Here is a 17,598-nt window from a genome sequence, read left to right on the forward strand (position 1 = left end):
GAGAGAGAGAGAGAGAGAGAGAGAGAGATATTTTCGCTCCCGTATCAGTGGGCAAGGCCCGTTTGACCTGGCACACATGCCGCCCATAGATCAACCAGAACCCTTAGGCCGAACCCCACCATGCCACGGGCTAACCATTAATTTACAACCCGCAGAGTAACCCCATACCTCAACCCCTGCATACAGGATCCGCGTCCCCTTGCGGCAGATATGAGCTACGACGTGGCGCTGAGGGATTCAACCGCTCCAGTTCCCGGACGGTCCCTTCTATCTCTCCATTCGGTCTCCTCCACTCGCCATCTCCGTTGCGCCCAACCCTTAAACGATCTCCACCTACCCGAGAAATACCCCGTTTATATCACGACGAAAGAAATTTAAATCTATCGACGGCACATTTCGATTAATCTATAACGATAACTCATCGAGCTCGCGAATCTTGCAACGTAGACTGATTTTGCTGGTAAAATATTATTTTGCATCCTTAATGTTCTTCAACTAAATAGGTTATCTCCCTAAAGAAATCAGGAAGATTCTTTATATTTTATTTACATTACTTTCTACACGTATTAAGTTATTGAAATTCTAGATAATTTGCCGTGTAATATTAATATTTAAAAATTTTTGATAATATCGAGAATGACCCGATCGGCGTCGAAACGTTTGTTGTAATCTCATATTTATAATTTAGAATATATTTTTGTTTGCGTATTTTTGGCTCGCAGCCCTTCAGATTATTTGATTTATTTATATTTTATGATTCAGCACTTACTATTAATTGTAAGAAGAAATCTTCATTAATTAATCATCGTATGTGTAATTCTTTCGGACTAACGATAAGAAGATACTTCTGTTAATCTCCGAACGCTAAAATCTCAATCTTCAGCCTTTTCTTTCAGTGATGAAACGGATTTATCCAGCTCGACGTGTTCATAACGAGCTCGTCGGTGGAAGGAAGAAAGAACAAAACTCTTAATTGTCAGCAGACTTCAAACTATCCAGGACACGGATGGAAGAAGAGACTAGAAGGGAGCAGATTCACAAAAATTCAGAGGAAGAGGGAGAGAGAAAGTGACGAATAAATGCAAGGAGCCGAAAGGGTGTGGGAAATGCTCTTTGATTTTGCGGGCTTTATTTTCGCTTAATAAGCTGGTGCGAATAGGCCCGGCTGTTGCTTGTGCTTTGTAACTCGATGGAAGTAAGTTGTCCCCTGTTTCGTTTTGTTGTCCAGCAGTTCCTTCTCTCCTTCGTGTCCCAACCTCCTACTCCTTCCCGCTCCTCCCGCGGGAATGAAAGGAACGAATAATTAGAGAAGGTTGGCGGGCATGGCCCGAAAGTTTCTGGCCAATTAATTAGACGGAGAAATGCACGGCACAAGAGGTAACCAGCGCATAAGCGCCAGAGACGGCAATTTAAACAGCGACAATTCGACTGCGATTATCGCTGCACAAACGTTTTGACGGCGCGCTTTTATAATGTAAAGACTTCAGTGTTGATAATGGCGGATATTAAGGACTTGAATACATAATAGGTCTGTGCACTATGAAATTCATAAAATTTAAAATTAAAAAGATTTAATAGGTAAAATATAATTATATATAGAATAGCTAGAAATAAAGAGATAAATATAAAAAGTCTACAGAAAGAAAGATTATAATGTAGAAAAATTCAAGATTTAAAGTTGCAAATAGAAAAATATTTCAAAAGAAAATTTAATTAAAATAAAATGTATATAATTGAGAGCGAAATAATCTTTTCACGTGTTATTTTTTAGATTTACATTCTATTGATTGTACTTTAATTATATAATATTGCAAAAAGTATAATAGAACTCTTATTACGGTAACACTGTTCTAACTAATGAATCTTTCCTACTTTATTTATAATTACAAAATACAATCATTTCTATATTTCTGAATTATTATCTAATGTATATTATTTCTGAAGTATTCATAAGTGTATAAGCAAGTTTTACGCATTTGAGTTATATCTATCGCTGTACAACCCATTCATATCTAGGAAAATGGAAATCAAGATTAAAGCAATAAAATAAAAAATACTCATACGGTAACCATCATACGGAATAATCGCAGGGACTTCATTATTTACGTTTAAAATGTCTTTAAATTACGTTTCAATAATGATACCTGCAGTTACGCACTGACAAGTCACGCTCTGTGTCGATCTTACAATAATAAAATATCAGCTTTACATTCGATGGGCGATAAGACGCACGCGCTTCCCTTTCACACCAGGGTATACTGTATATAACGGCTGGACGCACCCCTTCGACCCTCCTACCAGTCCCTCTTCTTTCGACCCTCGTCGTCGGACTCGCCCCTCGTTTCCTCCACTTAAAAACCGGTAATTACTCTGATGCTGGTGTGCTCTGGCATTTACCATCCGCTTCGGTGTTACTCTGTTTTCTGCTTAACAGCGACACTCGACCCGAAACTCGATTTTCGCAGCACGCTATATATCATTGCATTATACTGCGCATTAGTCCTCGTGATGTGAACAACGCAGTGAATTAATTTTGCAGCGAGTATCAAAAACGCTACTATAAGCATCTTCGCAACACATTAGTTACTCCACATAAAACATTTTGGGTTGCATAATTTCGTTTTTAAACACATTTCTTTCGAAAAATTATTATTAAAAATTATTATAAAAAATTATCATAACTATAATTACTATTATTATATTATTAAAAATAATCTGCATCACTCTCTCTTAAGATTATCTTATTATAACTTAGAAATATTATTAATTTTGATAGTTATAAGTTTCCCGGCTATATAAATATTATTTGTTATAATTTTCTTTCATTTCCCCTATGTGAATAAAATAGAAAGAACAAAACAAGAAAAATAAAAAGACCAGGTTCATAGCCTACCGACTATACTTATTTTTAGCAAAGCCTTCACACGTCAATCATATTCATGTTTTCGGCATTTAGTAACTAAAATAAAGAATATAATGAAAATTTCCGGAAGAGTGACACGTGGCTGTGACGTTATAAAATTTTACGAGCACGTTTAAATGTATACCAGATTATTCATATATGAAGATGTACCTGACATATTTTCTAATACACGGAGAGAATTTTCTTTTAAAATTTACCCTGAAAATATGGTGATTGTGGTACAATACAATATTTTAAAGATTTTTATCATGCACTTCAGTAAAATTGATCAAACTTATTTTATACTTTATTGTAGTTTTATTAATGAATGAGAGAGATTTATATCAAAATTCTTCGAAATACAATGTTGTCCCACGATTGTCATATTTTCAGGGTAAATTCTAAGAAAAAATTCTCTCCGTGTAGATGTTAATCAATATTTGTAAGAAATGTATAAATCTTTCAATTTTTAGACAATAAAAAAATAGAAATAATAAAAAATCCACCAAAGTTAATAAAAAAAAAAAAAATGTAATTTAGCCCTGCTATATACGATATGCAAGCATATCTTACATTACTTACCTTGATCGTCGTGTGGTGGGATCTTTCATAACCATAACCTCTGTGATGTCTCCGTACTTGGTGAAATACTCCCTGAGGCTCTCTAAAACAATAAAACCACTTGATTAGTTTTGGCACAATAGGAAATTATTATATAAGTGTTTTCAACGTCATATAAAAAAACTGTTAAAATATAGATATATTTCAATGTTATATTTCTCTTATCATAATATAAAATATATAATTATATCATTCTCATTCAAAAAAGCATTATTTTCATCGCAATACATATTCGCCCTTTTTTTTATAAAAGTGTTCCTTTTAACGCAAATATATGTCAGGCATAATGTGGCATCGCGACGGAAATCCAAATTATCCCTTCGCATAGACATATGTCAACCAAAGTTAGAGCTGAAGGTAACACAGAAGATCACTGACGCTAATTGGAATTAGTAGATAACAACACGAGTCGACACTTCGGAGCGTAATCCTCGTAGCCTGATAAACGTGGTGCGTGCGTCCAAAGTAAAGCTTTAGCTTAACACAACCTAGCTTTGATGGTAGCTAATTCTACACATTGTGCACCTGCTATGACGAGTTTGCTCAACGACCGTTTTCCGTTAAGTAAATAGATAGTAATAAAATTATAGTTTTGTATAATGTACAATAAAAATAAAAAAAAGATACCAATAATAATTAAATTAAAGTTATAACTATTAATAAATATAAATAACTGTTTTTATTCTTTATCCTTATTCTAGCCAATTTTTTTACCAGAAAAATAACATCGTGAAACAAATTATTCAAATAAAAGTATCATAAAAACGATACATGCGTCACAAAGATATACGTTACGAAGACAAATCTGTGGACTATGGTATAATTATCAAACACAGCCAGAAATTAGAACACTGATATCTTTTTTTACATAGTGAACAACAAAAAGAAAAAAAATTATATCCAGGGTCTCTTCCCTTTTTTACTTTTTAGTTGGCTGAGAAATTATCCAATCACACACGTGCCATACGATCAATGCGACCGATGTAACCAATGTAGAGCTTCCTCGCTTCTCTCCACCAGGGACACCCCCTTGACCCTTTTCGTAGGTTTATAGCGAAAAGCTGAACACTGGCGGCGGGCCAGCATGGCCGCGCTCCAAATACGTCTTACACCTTATCTAATTATACGCTGTTTCATCCAGTCCACTTTAAAGACTTCGTAATGTTCAGCGGTTACTTGTCTGTACGATCGCGGATGAGATTTAATAAATCTACAACATGATTTTACGATAGGCTGCGACAAAAATAAACGTGTAAACTTTTACTTTTTCATATTAGTGCATTTTTAATGATTTGAAACTTCTGAAAAAAACTTACTTTATATTGTTATTTTTTATATAATAGCTTTTTAATTCACGCGGAATTATAATTAAAAGCTTAAGTTAAAATAATGCCAAATATTGAAATTTAAAAAGTTATAAAAAATGTTATAAAACTGCACATCTGTCAACATAATAAAAATGCAATAAAGACCGTTCAAAGAATACGAAATAAAAGAAAGAAAAATACCAAATTGGTAAGAACAGTTGCCTGCATTAAATAAGATGTCATTCTATCCTTGTTTTACGTCTAATAAACAGCGAAAATAGAATGATAGAAATAGCGCTAATAGCCTCTCCCTGAACGCACCAATAGAAGTACAAATCTTAATTATTGTTATTTTCTGTACAAAATACGAGCGAATGAATGACTACAATCGAAAGCTTGAGTGTTTGATAATTATTATTGCTGGGGTGCGGAAAATACGAGATAACTGGACTTGCAAATTCAGCGCACGGCATTAATCAATGAATTATTGGTATCTCCAGGTCATTAGCCACCGGGCACCACCTGTTTGGTAACGAGCCCCGCGCATAAATTACACCCGGCCCCGGCACTGTTAATTAGTGGCACCAAGTCGGAATTCTTAAGGAAGCGATACAGCGAGAACCTGTTATCAACCCCACGCTGGCTAATGTTCGTTTCATGACGAAACATTTAAAAGACAATTAGGCTAGACCAGAGACATTGACGTTGCCGTTTATTACGCCATCATCCCTCTTGAAAATAAGATTTTGTTAATAAAAAAGGGCATTATCGAAGCATGCTGTTGAATTGCTTCTTAATGGATTTGTAATTTGTATTTAATTCAAAGAGAATTTTTTTAAAGGACAAAAAACCAGACCTTTGAGTTTGCAGGTATTATTCAAATCTTGGAAATTCGTACGCAAAGAGCGAAAGGACAATGACTAATTGCATTTTCCCCATTTAAAATTCTTATTAAATACAAAGGAAAGGCTAATAAATTCTTTAATAACTGAGAGGAAGGTTATCGATACTGACATACTATTTTATTTTAGGATAACGTTTCCTAAACAAAAACTAAAAATAAAACTTTAGAAACATAAATACGACTAGAAAAAGGCATCTATCAGATATAATAATAATATAACAGTTTTCCGTAAAATAAGCAATGAACGTCTGGCAAAATGGGCTCCAAAATGGGCTGACATAGTAGACTGTAATACTACAAATTTATTTCTTTTTCTTTTACAAGTTATCTGTACAAAATGCTTAGAAGTGAATGTATATAAGATTTTTCTAAAACCTTTTCACTTTTATATATATAAAACGTTTTTCATTCACATGTATATACCATCTTAACTAATGAAAAAGAATTTATGTACATATTTTATACTGTTCTGTAAGACGTAAAAAGTGTAACGCAATAGATTTTTTTTTAGGGTTTTCCATTAATACATACTTGCATTCAACTCCAATAGGACTATACACTATGTACACTATAATGCAACATTATACAATTAACTTATGGTCTATCTTACAGCAGGTATGCCGGTTTACGCTGCACCCCAATTTTATATTTAAAACCACATTATGAAAAAATAGAGAGAAAAAAATATAAATAAAACTGATTTAGGAAACTACAAACATGTAAAATAATATAATATTATCAATAATTATAAATAATTATCAATAATATAATCACTATATTATTTGAACTACGCAATTGCAAAAGAAAATCGTAAAAATTTTATTTTCGCATTTGTATAATTCGTTTATAGCTAATTTTGTATAGAAACCAGCCACAAATATATAAATTATGAGTTTGTATTTCTTTATTTTTATCTAAATTACTTATCTAAATAAATCACGTTTTTATCAGTATTAATAGAATGCAATATAGTTAATTTTCGGAAAATAAGGGGGTGACTCTTTAGGAGACGTATGTTAATATCGGTAACTTTCCTCTACTCAAATTCCATTTAAAAATGTAGATAAAAACATAAAAGGAAGGATAAAAAATATTATTCTCGTATCTCTTATATTAGAGATTAGAAATACGACATAACTAATCTAAAAATTTATTTAACTTATTTATAAGCTTTCGTTACTTTCAGTAATTTTTGGCAAAATTAACATGTTTTTTGCTCAACATATATAATAAAATTTTTTATTTAAAAATTATAATACTAATTAAATAGTTAAATAATTTTTTAGGATCTGAATAAACGAAGCATTTTTCGATGGATTTTTATTCGCTGAAAACGAATCCGACCGCGGAATTGGCCTAACACGTCAGGTTTTCGAAAAAATTGAGGTTAAATGTGCCAAAATTAGCTTTTTTGGCTATATTTATCATTTTTTGTGACTAAATTTAATTTTTTTTCAATTTCATGTATGCCACTTTAAAGTGCTCTATTTTTTACCTATAAAATAAATTTATATTTATTACGGTACAATTATTATTTTTCACCGAGACATGAAAGTTTTAACTCTTTTGCAGTGTAGCTAAAATGAGCCTTCTGATCTATTTTTGTGTAAAAATAAGTTTCCTAAATATCATAATTTTATTGTTATAATTTGATTGCTGAATTTACTTAATATTAAAATTTCAAAATTAAAAATAATGGATCCGTTAGGACGGATTAAAATTGGAAAGTATAGACAGGTTTTTAAGAAAACGTGTATCTTAATGTTTTTGAGGCTAAATATGATAGAATTTTAATACTTAAAATGGCGTATGGAATACTGTTTTGGTAACGCTTATGCCTGCGATTTGCCTAGAAATTTACAGTTTATAGACAACTTGCGTGCGCGATGCGATCTTGCGCAATCTTGATATGCTAATTATGCATATGAAAAAAAATCGTACCGTAATAAATATAAATTTATTTTATAAGTAAAAGATAACACTTTAAAGTGGTGTAAATGAAGTCGAAAAAAAAATTTACTTTGGCCGCAGAAAAATAGTAAATATGGCCAAAAACGCCAAATTTGATATATTTGACCTCAATTTTTTCGAAAACCTGACATTAGTTAAACCAATTCCGCGGCCGGATTCGTTTTCAGCAAACAAAAGTCCATCGGAAAACACTTCGTTTATTCAACTCTCCAAACAAGGTCTATTTTTATATAACTGTGTTATGAGTGCTAAAAATATTTTTAATTAAAAAATGTCTATTTTCTTTCCAAAGAATTTTTACTGTTTAAAATATTTATATATTTCTCTTATTCACGTATAAAAACATATTTCAAACATGTTTTAAACCGTTTAAAAGTTGCTTAATCGAGGTTTTTAATATATTTTAATCATGTTTTTTATAATACTATTTAAAGAATGTTTGAAGCATTAAAAACATATTTAGAAAGAAACACGGTATTTTATTATAAAAAAAAAACGTTATTCTTTACTTTATCAAACCTGTTCAAAGCGTAGGTTTTTCAAAATATGTTTTGTGTTTTCACAATAGATCTTGAACATTTTTAAAACTCACTATAACGTCACTCTACAACAAAAATGTCGCTAAAAGAGGGGGTATATCCTTGTTTCCTATTGAACAGACTTGCCGATTCTTGCTTAATTTGTCCCTGGTTGGATTGATGGAAGCAATTTCGTCGTTCTCGCGAAAAGGCGTCCTTAAAACGTGGCCGCGATCCGCCGAAATTTACGGCTGTCATTTCCTTAATTGTTTTCCGGCACAACTTATTTTTCACGAGCGGCCCTCGATCGTCTCGCATTCTCATTTCAGCCGTTCCAGTTGCTCAAAAGATAGCCGCTTATACCTTGGCCCTTTGCCGGTGACGCGACTAGAGCTTACTCAGTCCCGAGCTCTTCCCTGCTCCGAATGGCAACAAACGGAAGCTGAAGCGATACGTTGTCGACTTGGAATAAAGAAGTGCTCGAGAGAAATGGAATGTTTACTTGTAACTTTCTTTAACTCCTCTCTCAAGAATGCAGTAATTTATAGCGTTGAAAATGCAAAGACTGCAGTTCACTTATTAAAGTAACAGTAGGTTGATTAACTAAGTATTGTACAAATGGAATAAACAGAAAAAGACAAATTACAATTTTTAGTAGTACATGTAAAGCTTGTAATATATCCTTTAACCAATTGCCAACTACACATCTCGTTTTAGAGTCTTAATTTACATGTCTGGGTTCGAGTCGCCCACGATATTTTTTACTGGCTCTGTAATTATCACAACGGAAAATATATTTTTTTTTATAATTATGCAGTCTGAGGAACTACCTTCCAATGACCTTGACCTTGACATATGTTGTCAAGGTCATGCCCCCGAGTGACCTTGAACAAATTTTAACCATCGCTTGTTGTTCATTAAAAAGTTGTTAACAAAAAAAGTTCATAAAAAAGAAAATGGTTTTAAAGCAAAGAATTTGTGTTTGTAAAGCAAATATTCCTAGAAAAATAACCAAATATATCATCACACACAGCAGTTGATTGGACTAACTTTTGCAGAGAGGTAATTCATGTAATTTAATAACTTGGTAAAACACTATATAAATGGAGAACAGGGTCAATTGTTTGTAAAGCTGGCAATTTATGTTTTTGAAGTAAAATATTTGTATCTTTGAAACAGAAAACTTGTATACTTATTTAAAAATTTTCTACTTTAATACATATTCAATTACAACAATCTGGCTTCTCAGTTCATGAATCAATGGTTAACGAACAACCAAAGTCAAATTGGCGAAGGAATTATTGTCGAAGTCGATGAGGCAAAATTATATAAGAAAAATTATATAAGAAATTATAATTAAAAATATTTTGTTCTGTTAAAGCAGGGAATTTGTTTCATCGGAGCGCAGTCGTGTCCAAAAATTAAATTTTATTGATGGACTTTTTTTGTTAATAACTTTTCAAGAAACAACGAGCGACGGCTAAAATTTGTCCAAGGTGACTCGGCGTCACGACCTTGACAATATATGTCAAGGTCATTGAAAAGTAGTCCTCTATACTGCATAATTAATTTCTTTTTTTTTTTTTTAATGAAATGCGAGAATATATGTAGGTATAGAATCGAGATATCAAAACATAAAAAGGTTTTGATAATAATTTTGAAAAAGTTATACCAAAAAATATTAAAGAACAATTTCTGAAAAGAGTGCAGTAATCAGTTTTTCTTCAAAAAATCATATTTTTATGATAAAAAAAGATACAGATAAAAATAAGTAGTGTTTTGAAAAGAAGAAAACGTAAACTTTAAAAAAAAATGTTATATTGATTCATTCCAAAAAATATAATTATTTGCACGACTGAAATGGAGACATTTTTATACATGCTCGGAAAAATGATATAGGAAGTATGTCGAGTATTTTCTTAAAAAAAAAATGCAATGAAAATATTTTATATTAAATATATAATGTTTTTGACATTATTTATTCACAATTTTATAACTCCGAGAAAATAAAACGATCCTTTCACCAAGATGCCTCTCTTTCAAAAATGTTCTTTTTTTACAATGAATATATGTTTTAATTATAAGAAGACAACACATATATTTAAATACAGCACTAATAAACAGGCACTTACTAAAAACAAATTTTCACTTTCGGCAAAAATTTGTCGAATTTACATTTGACGGGTCCAAGTCACCGAAGCCAAACTTTTATTTTATCACGATTAGCTTTAAGATAACAACGAAACAATTGCATTACAACAATCTACACAGAAAAAGGTTCCAAGTTTTTTTACTCCCTCACTTTAGCTCTGCAATATTAACCGTACCAAAATAACGGCAAACTAAACTTTTCATCCGAATTCAAAATGACCCACTCATGTAGTTGAGAGTTAATAACCTAATATGTAAATAATAAATAAATATTTTCAATTGTATCTTTTTACGACACAACAAAACTTAAAGTTCTATTTGGAATAGAGGAAGAAATTACAGGACATTAAAGAGTTTACGAGCGGTGAATTTGCCGAAGTGGCATGCATTGTATTGCGTTTTGCATTGGTAATGTGCCAACCACAGTTTTCTTCGGCAAAAGAATGCTGCGTCTTTGCCGAGTTTGCAAACTTACGTTTTATATATTTTAACGTAATATGCAGTTGTTCGTATATAATACGTTTATACCACATTTTCACAAATATAAAGTACGTATTTCAGATTTGAAGAGATCCAGATACATTACATGTTTAGGTTAATATTCATGAAAATATAGTTTAAAAATAATTCTAAATTCATACACTAGATCTATATTTTATAATATTAGTTAATTGGTAATCTTTCGAAAAAGATTCATATATTGTTAGTTTCGGAGAACAAAACAATTCATAATAAACCATTTTAGTACACACAGAATTGGTAATAAATTTGTCGTTTGTATTTAAATTATTTTAAATCTTTTAACTTAATAGCAGACTTTGTCGAAACTGTCGGTTAAACTTTTTTGGTTGAAAGTTTCACTAATATATACAATTCTGAACAGATCGAGGTGCTAGAAGTCTCAATAGCTTTCAAAGAATTGCCCAAAGAGCGGAGCTAATCCGGAACTTCTTCCTTACTTCCAAATCCGTGGATGCTGATACAATCCTTACTCGCTTTAGACCTCTTCATTCTCTCTTCAGATCTTTCGTCTCACATCATACCGCATCATGCTTCGAGTATATTGGTCCTCCATGAGGAAGCTGCAGAACTGACTATCCACGCAGTAGTCAATGGCGGAAGAAGAGACGGCGAGGTGGCGGGCTCCATTCAAATGAGATTCAACGCTAGAGAGGAATCTCGGAAGAGATGCCAGGAGGCTGAAGAGGTAGCAGGAGACGCTATGGAAGGGGGCAAGGCAAGCACGGTGCACGCTGGCCTCTGCTCGAGTGTTTTTCTATTCAGAGAAGACTCGCATAAAGTCCTATATACCGAGTTCTATCCTATCCTATCTCCCGGATCCCCCAGGAGCCAGGGAGGATACAGAATGAGAGAGGTGAAGGGGCGGTTCTCTCCCATTCCAGAGAACCGTTCATTGAAACGAATGGCCTTGTCCGCCTCTTCCTCCTCGTCCCTTCGTCTTCTCTATCTTCCTTCCCGCTCCCATCTCGTTTTCAGTCTTCCCATTTCTCTCTCTCTCTCTCTCTCTCTCTCTCTCTCTCTCTTCCTTCCTCCCTTCCTTCCTCCTGCTATCCTATCCCTGATCCTCGAACGTACCTCTCCTCCTTCTCTTTCTGATCTCCAGCCGCACTTCTTTCTTCGCTTCTTCCTCGAGTTACGCCTCTCGCGAATCTGCCAGGATTACTTATCCTTCGCCAAAGGACGCTCAAGGCTCAACCTAAAGCATCATTTGAATAAACGCGGAGTTACTGCGCGCCTGCTCCCGGCAGGCAGAAACGAACGGGCGAGAGATAGAGTCTCTAGCGTGCGTCCCATGGCTATATTAATGACGTCGTGATACCTCCGAGGCAAAAAGAGAACTCCTCACTCTCTATTATCCACGGGATGAGATTCCTGTCACCAAGGATGTCACATCTTCGGCAACGGGTCATGATACTCGTGCATCGTTTCGCTGTTATAGCGACGCCGACACGTTGAGGCAAAGAGAATTCTAATTTGATATACCATAATCGCGTATAGCGGAATTCTTGCTATTCCTTGGAACATAACTGAGATATTATTATTTCATAATAATATCAGATATTAATAATAATAGCAGCTAATAATAAGAGCGCGTGACTTAATGGTTTTTGATTGCACAACATTGTTGCAGTAAAAACTATAAAGACGTAATATACAAATACATACGACATAAGGACATTTTGAAGAATTTTGAAGACTTTTCCAAACATGAAATTAAAAATAGAAAAAGTTTCTAACGTTAGAGTAATTTTAACAAATCGATAAGAAAAAGGGAATGAGTCACCTGCAACTATAAAGTATATTAACAAATAACACATAACCATTTTTAAAGCTTAAATTCTTTCTAAAGTTAATTAAGATAAAAAAAAAGTTATTTAATTAAAGCTATGAAACAATAACTCTAAAATCGATATGTATATCAATTATATCGATAGCGATTTTTTATTGTACATCGAAAAGAAAAGTTAAATGTTATCAATGTAATTTCACGCCAAAGACACAGACAAATTTTTAAAATAAATTAGTTAAAACATGTACTTACACTTCATGTTACTCGATCAGATTTAAACAATTCGTCGATCGGTTTAATAATAAGCTCAAGTCATTCACTCTAAGTAAATTTAGGTTATTCCCCTTTTCTTAATTATTCAAGGTAATATAAAATATAACAAATAATATCCGCTATTTTCATTCCTCATGTGCAAGTCGTGTAAGTTATCTCTAAAAAAACATTATGAAACTCATACTAAGTCAATAATAAATCTCTATTTCTGTACTCGAGCGTACCAAAATTAGTGACGAACACTCAGCGACCTATCCGCAAATACGAAGCTCACGCGCACCATCGATAAATGTGACACAGCGGTGCTGTCAAAGACATTACGCAGATGCACATAAATACGTCTTTGCATGAATTATCGAATAAACATTGCAAATCGCAGTTAAAATTTCAAACGCTATATTAAGACGTATGACACGTTCTCCAGTATATATTGAATATTATTAATGATATATGAATATATATATATATATATATATATAATGTCAGTACATGTTGTTATTATTACTAATGTTGTTGATATACCATTAAAATAAATTTATATCAATATTTTAATTCAACACTTTCTTATCAAACTATCGATGCTGAAAAAAATCAACAAAATGTTGATTTTTGTCAATTTCTAATATTACAGAAACTTTTATAGGGGATATATTATATTATTTTTATTAATACATATTGTATATGAGTAATGTGATTTTTGATATACAAATCAATATAATAGATACACGTTCAGTAATTGTTCAATTATATTAACAATAAGTAAAGATTAAACGTGATGAATTTATTTCATTAAACAAGGGAAATATAACCTCAATTGAAGTTCTATTAGCGAGTCAATAGAATGAATTTTTCACTCATCAAATAAGCCTTAAACTGACATTAATATCATTAAGCTTCAAAATATCGTAATTATCGATCAATACTAGCATCAGTCTAGCATCAGAATAGTAAATTTCCCATTCGATCATTAGTAATATTAATATTAAATATTATTAATATTCAATGTAACTATATTAATTAACACATGGAGAGGACTAATTCTAATGAAGGGCTGTATATGCGACAATCAAATTTCCACAAATTTCCTTCCGCATTTGAGATCAGGTTCAACAAACTCCTCGGCCAGAGCAACAATCGTACGACGCAGCGTTATGCACATTGAGTAAATAAATAAATATCGTGTTGGCTGCTGCATGAAATTTTCCCGTCCCACGTTCCCGGGGGACAAGACGCCGCGGACCGAAACGCTGCGTCTCCTACTTCGAGCTGCTCTCGCGTGCCGGCGTCTATTTTGGCGAACGTACCAACGTTCCAAAAAGATCGTGCCGTCTATCCGTCGTGACTGTCTTCTTGCGCAGCGACGAGCCATTAACGGTAACGTAAGCGTACACTTGGGTCCGGCTGGAATCGTAGCGTGCCGATCGAACGAGTCGCGAGGGAATCGAACGTACAGCTTGGTAGAGAGGGAACCAATTCCAAATTGTTATGGTTCTTTTTGGGGACAAATCGGAAACTTTTTTTCTTTCGTTTGGACGACTGATCTCGTACATCATTGATAAATCAACTTAAGTATCACACTCAAATATTAGATTAACATTACGTGAATATCAAAGAATACGTACAAAAATATTACACGTACGCAAGGATTGTGACTATATATGTATAATTCGCTACAGATTTGCGATAATGATGTCAAATAACGATACAAATTAAAACAGCAAAATGACCATATAAAATTAGTCGATTACATTTTATTTAGACCGATTATATATTTTTTTATATAATGAAAAGCTTCAATAAATTGCGTTAATTTTAATCCTTTTATTATTGCGATTGCAAGTAATCTTTAATTTTGACAAATTTAAACATTAAAAATATTTATTTCTCAGATTATACAGAATTAACTCGAATTGGCATAGCAAAGTAACGGGTGCCACGAAGGGGATGGTAATAGACGGTGGGTTGATTGTCTACGCGCGTAGAACAGGGGCGAGACGTAAGAAGGTCGACATAACCTGGAGCCTACCTGGCTGCTAGCCAATCCCACTTCCAGGATTCGCGATAGTGCCGTAGTTGATGCATAGTGAGAGAGATGCACATAACGAGAGAGCGATAGAATGAGAAAGCGAAGAAACGAGAGAGAGAGAGAGAGGGGGGGGGAGGAGAGAGATAGAGAAAGAGAATGTATAGTTGGTGCATAGTAGGCACTCGGCAGGCGCACAGCACTCCGCCCTTCTTCCATCCACTCGATCGTATGGGCGCCCGCATTGCAGCTATGGCCCACCATCCTAATGATGGCAACCACGCAGGTACAACTACTCTTGCTACCCTCTTTCTTCGTCCCTCTTTGAGCTACCCTTCCTCATACTTCCTTCCCTCTTCCCTTCCCTCTACAAAACCCACTCGGGCTCTTTGTCGCTAGACCTCGCTTTTCTGCTGACACTTTGCTGCGAAGCGTTGCTGCGCTTTCGCTGACCGCGACTGATTTTCTTGATGGCACTCCCCCGTTCTTGAAAATACTCCCGCTTCCGCCTCTCTTGATCTTTATTTCACGTCACTGGGAGTTTTGATCGAGCCTAGCGACAAGCTTATGGCTGACGGTGATTAAGTTAACAAATAGCACTCGCAGCATTCAAGATAAAATAGGCGAGGGTGTACAAAGAAAAATCTGAGTTTCAGATTTATGGCTGAATACAGTATCGATATGAGGATCTTGTGGTAACTTGATGAAACCATTGTCTTAATACATCTGTCATGTCATCTAGATGTTTCATGTTACCGTCATGTGTAGAACTACTTTATTTTTCAGTTACAAAATGTTTGTTTAAAAATAAGTAAAATAAATATATGCTTTAAATAAATTTTAAGATAGTTTATAAATAAATAAATAAGTTCTTCTTTTAAAACTTTATTTCTAATATTTGATATAGAATATTAAATATTTACGACAAGTAATAACGAAATATAGATCACGTACTCTGTATTGAAAAAACTCTAATAATAGTTTCAATAGATATTACTAAACATAATAATACAACCAACCAAATGGTTGATTATATTATTATGTTCGGTAATATTTACTAAATATTTAGAAAAATACAATTATTTTTGTTTATATTAATCGAACATTTGATTTGCATTATTTCACTCAATACTTGGTAGCTACTATCAGACTCTTTTCAATGTGGTTAAATGTGTCTCTTTTTCTCATAAAACTCTGCTGTTCGACTTTAGGATCAATAATATCTGACCGCTGCCTAGCGAAGGTTAATTCCATTCGTAATAAGGTGGATAAGCGCCGGGACGACTCCGCGAGATCGGGAAATCGACGATGCAGCGACTCGGAGAAGCTTTGGAAAGTGCAGGAAGAGCGAGCCAGCGGAGAAACGAGACAGAGTTCCATTCTTGTTACTCCCAGCGACATCTTTAATTCATCGAATGCGGATTGCGGACTGAATCCCTGATGAGCTTTATTCCACATCCGCGCGTTCGAACTATCGGACCCGATGAGAGATTCTCATACGATAATACCTATCGCTAAGCCACTGTTCCACGTCTTCCTTATACTGTGCCTCCACCTATTCCTCCATCCGTCGCTGTCCAATCTCTCTCTCTCTCTCTCTTTCCCGCTCCAGGCCCGTGTACCTGAGCCTTCGCAACTAGTGCTGCCCACTTAAGAAGCTCTCGCTGCAAGCTTTTTCGTTTTCGGCTCTGTCTCGTCCCGATCCACTTCGGCTTCCACTTCCGCGTCGCTCAACCCCTTCCAATCTCGGGCCCTCAATCCTTTCTCAGGTTTCTCGCGGTAAATCGCGCGGAAAACTAGCCGGTGAAGATTCTCCCTTCCCAGACTCTATTTCCCACCTCCCCTAGATCGTCCGATCGCCGATTCCCTTCCGTTCGTTTGTCTCACAGCTGGGCGCTACCAAGAATTGCGTCCACTTTCTGATAGCAACTCCGGTCTACATCGATTTATTTTTTGCCAACATGGCTACGTTCTGAAATAATTCAATTCCTTGTTGATTTATTCTATTAATTCTTTCTATAAAAATATCGAATAATTTGATACATACGAGAGAGAGAGAAGAAGAGATATTTTGACACATTAAAACACTATGAGCGAAATATAAAAATCTTTAGCTTTCTATCTTAAAAAGAAATGCAAAAAATTGGATTTGAAATATCAATCAAACGTGAATTAATGTTACAGAACAATTATATGGACAGGTAAACAGTTAAAAGATTACATAACTAAAAGTTTACATAAGAATACAGTTCTTGAGTTATAAACGACTGGAAGCATTTTTACAAATTAAACTTTATAGATATAAATAAATATGTCGAAAATCTCCTCTATTTAAATTCAAATTTATTATTTTAGTAATATTTTATCTAGTCAGCTATTTAAACGAATATCTTAAAGCTAAATATTCAAGCTGATTGATTAAACGTTATGTAATTTAGCACAGCTTTCCTATTTTCGAGATTAATGTTTCGACAACTAAGAGAGAAAAGCTTAAATTACCTTTCAGTTAAGATAAAGTCACTTAACTGAAGAATAAACTCTCCTCCTTTGCATTCTGAAACCCTTAGTTACGATAGGTTCCGGGAGTACATGCAGAGCAATTGGAATTTCTAATCTG

At 34.0% G+C, this 17,598-nt stretch overlaps 1 protein-coding gene across 2 annotated transcripts in view; it reads right to left on the minus strand.

Moving 5' to 3' along the window:
• The window catches only part of Rbp6 (RNA-binding protein 6), a 786,239-nt gene that overhangs the window by 461,531 nt on the left and 307,110 nt on the right, over window positions 1-17,598 (minus strand). For both annotated transcript variants that reach the window (XM_018509673.1, XM_018509680.1), the window contains exon 3: window positions 3,485-3,566. In XM_018509673.1, coding sequence (XP_018365175.1) covers window positions 3,485-3,566 — 82 coding nt within the window. The remainder of the gene's footprint in view (window positions 1-3,484; window positions 3,567-17,598) is intronic.

The sequence above is a fragment of the Trachymyrmex cornetzi genome, unplaced genomic scaffold (assembly GCF_001594075.2).
Source record: "Trachymyrmex cornetzi isolate Tcor2-1 unplaced genomic scaffold, Tcor1.1 scaffold11, whole genome shotgun sequence".
Classification (NCBI taxonomy): Eukaryota; Metazoa; Arthropoda; class Insecta; order Hymenoptera; family Formicidae; genus Trachymyrmex; species Trachymyrmex cornetzi.